General features: G+C 33.2%; 1 protein-coding gene across 1 annotated transcript; it reads left to right on the top strand.

The window, feature by feature from the left end:
- Window positions 1,768-4,251, top strand: LOC109229004 (luc7-like protein 3). Its single transcript, XM_019394299.1, has 6 exons — window positions 1,768-2,049; window positions 2,967-3,036; window positions 3,123-3,185; window positions 3,502-3,543; window positions 3,633-3,689; window positions 3,826-4,251. Exons 1-6 carry the CDS (start codon window positions 1,853-1,855, stop codon window positions 3,916-3,918), a joined length of 522 nt encoding a protein of 173 aa, XP_019249844.1. The 5' UTR covers window positions 1,768-1,852; the 3' UTR covers window positions 3,919-4,251.

Raw genomic sequence — 8,371 nt, forward strand, 5'->3', positions numbered from 1 at the left:
GTAGTTGTTGGTGAAATTCAAGTGATGAAAAATCAGTTCTTAGACCATATTATTGCAAGTCAATAGAAATTTATTGTAAATACACCCTTTGGGTCAAAAGTGCTAATATGATTTCACTCATTGAACATCGTAGCACCATACAATGAATTCAATATGTGGTTCTCTTTTTCTTTTGCTTTATTCTATTATTTTTTTTTGGTTGGTTACTAGAATTTTGATATCCCGATCATTTAACAGATTACCAAGCAAAAATTACTGAGAGGAAAGTTTACTAAGATCTCTTACATGATGGGCACGAGGATTAAGTAGAATTAATGCTTATGTAAAGATTATGGTTGTGCGATGGGTTGAGGACTTTCAGTAATAGAGATGTCTTCTTCAATATGAGTTTTCTTTACTTTCAGTTTTTAAGTATGTAAAAGCAAACAAGCATCTCACAGAGAACCCACGTGACTATGATTATTAAGATAGTAAAAAGAAAAAAATACTTAGGTGGGGCTTAAAAAAAATAGTCAATGAAAAGGAAAAAACTAACCGATATGCAAACTAATGGGACCAGAAAATCTATAACCAAAATGAAGCCAGGATCAGTAAGCTGGGAGAAAAAGAAGATACTACATTAAAGAATAATAACCGCAATTTAAATTAATTTTACATAGCTCATGAAATTTTTTGTGCTGATAGCTCATTGTTTCTTTCGTAACTTTCAGTATTCTTGTGTATTGGAGGAAGTAGTTATGGATGGACCAAAATCAGGATTAATTGTATGTATTGTTTGATTATTTTTTTCATGAATATTGTTTTCTCTATCAATAATTTTTTACTTTTCTTCCAAAAACTATCTTGTTATATATAAGTAATTCTTTTTTCTCTCTCTTAAGTCTTTGTAATTTAATTATTTAATCATTAATTATATGATAATTTTCATATTTAGAAGTCAAAATTTTCAAATTGACCGTAAAGTTTCTAAATCTCTAAATATTTGTGCACTTAATTAGTTTGCTTTTTCCTATGGCTAATCAAGTTGCATGATGATAAAGGAAATATTATAGCTTTGACTAAGTAAATCCTTTTATGCATGCATTTTCACAATGCTATCTTTTAACATCAAGGAGCTCAGTTAAACTAAATATTTATTCGTATCAGTTTTTCGATGATAATAAACAAAGCATATGATTAAATTACTGTTATTGTACTTGCTGCACGTGTTTCCTCACAGAGGACTATATATTACATTTTCAGGTTGAATATCATATCAACAACAAGAGTTTTAGTCAAATGGAGCAATCGAAGCGACAAAAAAAGTACATACATCAAGACATAAGCGAATTCAGAATTTAAATTTTATGGGTTTAACTTTTTGATTTTTTTAACATTGACACCATTATATTTTTAAAGTTATTGGTTCATATATATTATTTTTGCAATTTTAATGAATTTTCACTCTTAAATTTATAATCCATGTATGATAAAATATTTATAACTATGAATGCTATATAACTAATTCTGACAGACGCGGCTTACACGTGCAACGCACGTACTCTAAAACTAGTTCATCTAAAAGCAATAACAATTCTATCTCTTTCTTTGAATATTCTTCTTTTATTGTCTTATAACGGAACTTTTTTAAAAGAAAAAAAAGTAATTTTGACTTCACAAAAGTTTGACCAAACAAGTCATAAGCTGGTGTTTAGAATTAGGGGTTTAATTGAAATGGAGTACTAGCATAATACCAAGATTACCCTTTCGGAAAACGTAAAATCCAAGTAGCGTTGCCTAACAGATACAATTTGCACCAATTTGTCTCTTCACAAGAGGAAAGAAAAAGCTCCCAACTCATCCGCCGATCTCAATGGCCGCCTCATCGGCATCGGAGTCTTCATCGTCTTCTGGTCACCGGGATCGAAAGCGTTATCGGCGCCACCGCAAAGACAAAGATAAGGACGCTCTCAAGGTCCGCAAGAAGAGCCGCTCTCACACCAAACGTCGTCGTAGCCGTCATTCATCGTCCGACAGCTATTCTTCTTCCTCTTCCTCTGAAGACTACAGGTTTATTTACATAGATTAATTTGCTTTGGTGGAGAATTGTTTAAGGATTTGACGATCTAGTTTTATGAACTTAGGGTTAATTAGTTGTGTAAATTAATCCTAAGTGTTAATTCTAGGAAACAATTAGTTGCTGTGAAATGATTGTTCGAATTGTTTGCTTTTATTTGGTTATTCTATGTCGAAATCAGTTTTTTAGGCCTAAGTAGTATTCGGAAACTGCAGTATTCATCACTTGAGATGTTTGTCACCTTATCAATATAAATAGAAGGCGAGGTGTTTTCCTAGCGCCTTAGCTATACCTTTTAAGTCACTGTTAATTGCTGAAAGTTTAACCAAATGGGGAGGTCAGCCTTAGCTGGGACGAAGGCATCCTCTTAAGAAGATAAGAGACAGAGAAGTAATAGAAGTTTTAATATGGTAAAATATTGTTCTATTACGGTAATTTAATGTTAGAAAAATATCTTGAATTTTTTCTATTTAGTTGCTTGGTGATGAAGACATTGCTCTCAATAGATCCTACTGTTGGATCTTTGCCGAACTGGGGCAGAACGAGCAAATAAATATTGTTTTGTCACAGTTTCGACATGAGATATTGGGGTTCACCAGCTTGTTGGAACTTAGACTGGAAACTAGGGGTCAGAAAGAAAAAGGAAATGGAAGCTTTAAAAGTTCTCTCTTTCCAGAACAAAGGAATTCATTTGTATCCAAATTCTTAAAGGTCCTATTTTCTTTTGGAATATCTCAAATCCAAGCATGGGGCTTCTTGTTTGTTCTTAGAGAACTGTTGCATGCCTCTCCGTGTTCCACAATGTGCATAGATTCTATCCTGCTGTTAATGGGAGGTCTCAAGTGTTTCTAAATTAGATTGCCTCTTTTTTCCCTTGTAACCATCTAGTTACAACTCTTTTGCTTGACAGTTCTTCAGACAGTGAACGTGAAGCAGTCAACAGTTCAAAAAGACACAGACAGAAAGATAGAGCCACTAAGGTGGTTGCCTGAGAAGATTTGGTTATTATTTTTTCAATTACATATTTTGCTTGAACATTGAAATTACCAGCTTGTTTCCTTTTCAGAAGAAGGATAAAGAGAGAGGGAAAAGTCACAGGCAAAAACGTCATAAGCATAAAAGTAAAGAGGTAGATTTTTGTTCTCATGACCATGCAGTCAGACTTCTTCTGCTTTTTATGTTTTAATGCTTTACACTATTGCTCCGAGCATATAAAACTTTAAGCACGCTGTTATACAGTCTATATAAACTTTTTATATTTCAGTAGTTGGGAGTTACTGTGTTTATTAATGTATGAGATGCTGATAGTACTTTTCTGCCTGTTTATTTTTTATGGCTCTTCGAATTTGGAGCTGTGGTCTGTGACATGATGGCTGGGTGCTTGATGGCTTGCCTGGTTTTGTTACTTGCTTGTGGGTTGTGATGGCAATGGGAGCCATATGCAGAAGCAGCAGGAGGAAAGTAGTGGTCCTGTGCAGCTTTCTAAGGTTTTATTTTGTCATACTTGATTTTAGTTCTCTTTTAGAGTTGTTCTCCTTTCTTTCTTTTTTTCATATACATAATCTACCATATCCAGTTTTTGGGGCGTGATAAGGATGATGGTGTCCGTCGGAGTGCTGTCTCTGGCAAAAAGGTCTGTTCATCTTTCTTGGATTGTCAGGAAACTATGCTACTAGTGTTTGCTGCCTTTAGCTTGTCTATTAATCGTCTTGAAACATGGGTGGGGTTAAAGCTGTGGAATTTTAGTGATTATATGTTCTTATTTGTAGATTCTCTTGAAGCTAGACAAGACAAAGGAGGACAAGGAAGCAGAGAGTAAACGAAATGAATTACTCAAATTCCTGAATGCAAGTTATGATTGATTATTTGAAGCCTAAAAGTTAGCCTAAGTTTCCCCCTAGTTCAGGCAAATGTTTGTAGCAACATATCTTCAAGTATCAGTGTTCTCATTGTATTCAGAACTTGCATCATTTTGCCTTTTGTGTTGATCGTATCCAGCCTCCAGGTGATGTTCAATACCATGCTGCTTATTTCTGCGGTTAACAGTGTGGGAAGTTTGGATAAGTTTTGAATTTTTTGTTAGTTTCACCCTTTTGTATTCTGTCAAATGCCGTTGTGCTTTTAGTTTTTTGTACGATTAACATAGACACTGTAATATTAAATTATCGAAAATTGTTCTGGCTGATCATTGTTGACCTTCTGTGAGTAAACCAATACAAACTGGGCTAATTTCAGCTCAACTAATTTAATAGCTGAACAAGTCTCAGCCTAGGAGACTGGACTGTACAGGCTTATAAAGCATGATTCGCCTTGTACAAACTCTCCCCCTCATAGTTTACCAAATGTAATCAAGTGATCAATCTTAAACTACTGCTGCTAAATCTGCCGGCCTTTCCGGTTGAGCCGTTGAGGCAGAGAGGAACTCTTATGACTCTTCATAGTGAGAAAGGCACTTTCACGCGGGACTTCAATTGAGGTTGTGTTTGGTGGGACGGAAAATGTTTTTCAATTTTTCCATGTTTGGTTGGCTTAAATATTTTGGAAAATATTTTCCTTATCAACTCATTTTCCTTCAATTGGAGGAAAATATTTTCCTTATCAAGAGAAGGGAAAACATTTTCCAAAATTCCTTCTCAACCTTCCCCACCCTATCTCCCAACCCACCCCTACACCCACCCACCCAAATCCCCACCCCACCTCTCTCTCCAGAAGGATTTTTCTTTTTTTTTTTAAATTTCAATTTTTTTCCCGTCACCACCCACCCTGCTATCCCCGCCAAACCCCACCCTCACTGCCCCCTCCCCCGCATAAAAAATAAAAATTTTATTACTTCTTTTTTTTTTTGTAATTTTCAAATTTCTTTTTTTCGTTTTTCTGCACCCCCTCCCTCCGCGCGCAAAAAAAAAATTTTATTTTTTTTTAAATTTCAAATTTCTATTTTTTTATTTTTCTGCACATATCCCCCGCCCCTGCCCCCCACCCCCCACCCCCCCTCCCTGGAAAAAATATTTTTTTATATATATTTTCAATTTTAATTTTTTCATCTGTTGGTTTACAGGTTCGAAATTTTACAAGTTCCAAAGTTATGAGTTTAGAGGTTTATGTGTTTGAAAGTTTACGGGTTTAGAAATTATAAAGTTTACGGGTTCGAAAGTTCGCGGTTTTTACGTAAAAAAGTAAAGCAACACATTAGTTGCTTTGGGTTGTGTCAATTTTTAGAGACTTGGGGAAGGGGAGGGCGAGGGGGAGGGGGGGGGGTGAGGAGAGTTGCATAAAAAATATTTTCCTAAAAAAAATATTTTCTACTCTCTAACCAAACAATAGAAAATATTTTCCGGAAAACGTTTTTCACTCACCAACCAAACAATGGAAAATAAGTCATAAAACTACTCATTTTCTATGAAAATATTTTCTAGGAAAACATTTTCCATGGAAAACATTTTCCTTCGTACCAAACACACTGAATTTCCTCTTCCCCTGCTTGCTTGATTTCAGAATTTTCCTGACGACGTCACTTATGTGCAAGGATAGTAGACATTTCCGACATCTAGTAAATGCATTGCATCTATAAAAGAACTGACAGCAGCTAGAGTTCGTCATTCTCTCTTCTGATTGTTTATTAAGTGCTAGTTCTGAACTCCCAATGCCAAAAACTATACAAGTTAGCTATTTCAAAGAGGCAAAAGGGCAGTCTGGTATACAAAGTATTTTGCGTTCATACAAGGTCCGGGGAAGGATTGCACTCTAAGGGGGTGTGATGTAGGCAGCCTACCCCTAATGCAAACATTAGTGGCTTGCTATTTCAGAGAGGATTAAAACAAATTTCTGTTACTTTCAATTTTCGAATGCTGATAGATATTATTTGCCATTTGTCCAGCTGTAGAAGGCCTTTAATTTGTCTGTGCAATTGCCCACAATTAGTGATCTCCATTTGTTTCTGCTAAGCATGCTAAGGAGGTGCAATTTTCTTTTTTTTCCTAGGAGTACTTTTCTTTTCTAAACTACCCGAAGCTCATAGTTTTATAACTCCCGACCCAATTAAAGTCACTTAATAAAATTGTGCATTGGAATTAGATAAAATGATGTAAAAATTCTTAAGTTGACACATCTCGACCAAAGAGGTCATAAAATCAGTACACAAAACTAGATACTATATTAAATTTTAAAAAGGACAAGTCGATAACTCTAATTATCAGACTTTAATAGTACCTTTTTGTTTTTCCCTTACTGCACCTTCCATGAAATGTACTGCCAAGTTAGAGAAGAATAAAAGGTAGAGACCGACGAAATAAACTATTAATATATGAATCTTTACATTAATAGTGTACCATATTCATTGTTTACTTTTTCTAGCCATATACACATATTATATTGATTATACATAACTATACTATATAGTACATAAATTATGCATATATTATACGTTCATCTGCTATTTTTAGTTTAAGTGATCGGATAGGTGACTATTTTGGTTAATTCTTCCCCAAGGATCGTACACCCGGATTCTTTGGATGAGGCAGAGAACCAAGTATATAAAGTATTTTAAAGAGAAAACTACCCTCTATAGCCTCTCAAAATTTTAATAGCCTATGTTTTTACCCACTTACAGGAAATGACCTTTCAGCCCAATTTATTTGCAACTTATAGCCATTATCTATTTCCAATGCATTTATCTTCCCAAGACAACATTTAATTATAGTTTTTTTATCTTTCTTTCACTCTATCCAATGCATTCCTTTTTATTTTTCTTTCATTCTATCCAATACACAGATTTTTTTTCATTACCATTTTCATTTCTATCCTCTTTCTTTCTCTGTGTCTTCTTCGTCTTCCTTTTATCTTTTTTTGATTTTTTTTTTCATTTTCCTTCCCTTCTCTATCTCCGATTTCAGATCTATATTTTTTCTCTTTATTTTTTTTTACTTCTCACTGGAAAAATTTGTTTGAGTACCTGGAAAAATCACAAAATTTTTCAATTCAATTATTAAAAAGATTTACTCAATTACGATGCATGATACAAGAGTGGCAGCAGAAGTCGTGGGGTTTTCTAGTCAAGCTGCTTCTTCGATCATAATAGTGTTTTGTGGGTGAAGAACTTTTACAGTGAGTATCGATGGTGGGTCTAGATTTAATGGGTATATATATATATATATATATATATATATATATATATATATATATATATATATATAGTTATATATATATATATAGTTATAGTTATATAATGTATTAAATATTTTATATACACATTGTAAAATTTTGTATATAAGTGTATCTTGTATTTTTCAGTTTATATTACAAAAATTATATATAAATTATTATAAAATGTATAAAAATTGTATATACTATTACAATTTTGTATGTAAATGTATCTTGTATTTTTCAGTGTAATTTGTGTATTTTTTATATATTGATAGTCTGTTTTGTATTTTTTTGTATATTGACAGTCTGTTTTGTATATATTTGTAGTGACAGTCTATTTTGTATATTTTTGTATAGTAACAGTCTATTTAGTATATATTTTGTATAGTGACAGTAAATTTTGTGTATAAGTGTATCTTGCATTTTTCAGTGTATTTTGTATATTTTTTGTATAGAGACGGTCCGTTTTGTATATTTTTTGTATATCAACAGTCTAACTTGTATAGTGACAGTCTATTTTGTATATTTTTTGTATAGTAACAGTATATTTAGTATATATTTTGTTAGTGACAGTCTATTTTGTATAGTGACAGTCTATTGTATATAAATTGTACAGTGATAGTCTATTTAGTATATTTTTATATAGTGACAGTCTATTTTGTATAGTGACATTCTATTTAGTATATTTTTTGTATAATGACAGTTTATTTTCGTATATGTTTTGTATAGTGACAGTCTATTGTATATAAATTGTATAGTGACAGTCTACTTTGTATATATTTTGTAATATACCAATATTCAAATCTATTATCAACCAAAGAAATACATAAATATCCATATAAATATATACTAATGGTGGGCCTGGAATTATGATTCCCATCAAAATCAACTAATGACATACATGTGGAAAAGGAAAATTGTTTGGTGAAAACCAAAGGATTTCCCTAGCAAAGAAAGTTAGCCCAGAAAAAGAATGAGGCAATAACAGAGAGCTTGGGATTTTTATTCAAAGGTGGTTGCCTCTCTCTCTTTAGCCAATGATTTTCCTTTTCCACTTTTTAAACAAAATCAACAGCCCGTCTGGGGCTTTGCGGATGTCAACTCCCTTCTTAGAAGGTGGTTAAATTCTCTACCGTGCTCTTTAGTTGTCTATGATACTCCTTTCCCGTTTTA

Source organism: Nicotiana attenuata, chromosome 7, assembly GCF_001879085.1.
Source record: "Nicotiana attenuata strain UT chromosome 7, NIATTr2, whole genome shotgun sequence".
In the NCBI taxonomy this organism is placed as follows: Eukaryota; Viridiplantae; Streptophyta; class Magnoliopsida; order Solanales; family Solanaceae; genus Nicotiana; species Nicotiana attenuata.

Coding starts and splice junctions, on each gene's coding strand:
- LOC109229004 (XM_019394299.1), top strand. CDS start 1,853: ATGGCCGCCTCATCGGCATCGGAGTCTTCATCGTCTTCTGGTCACCGG. Junction 3,186..3,501: donor ATAAGCATAAAAGTAAAGAG/GTAGATTTTTGT, acceptor AGCCATATGCAG/AAGCAGCAGGAGGAAAGTAG. Junction 3,544..3,632: donor GTCCTGTGCAGCTTTCTAAG/GTTTTATTTTGT, acceptor TACCATATCCAG/TTTTTGGGGCGTGATAAGGA.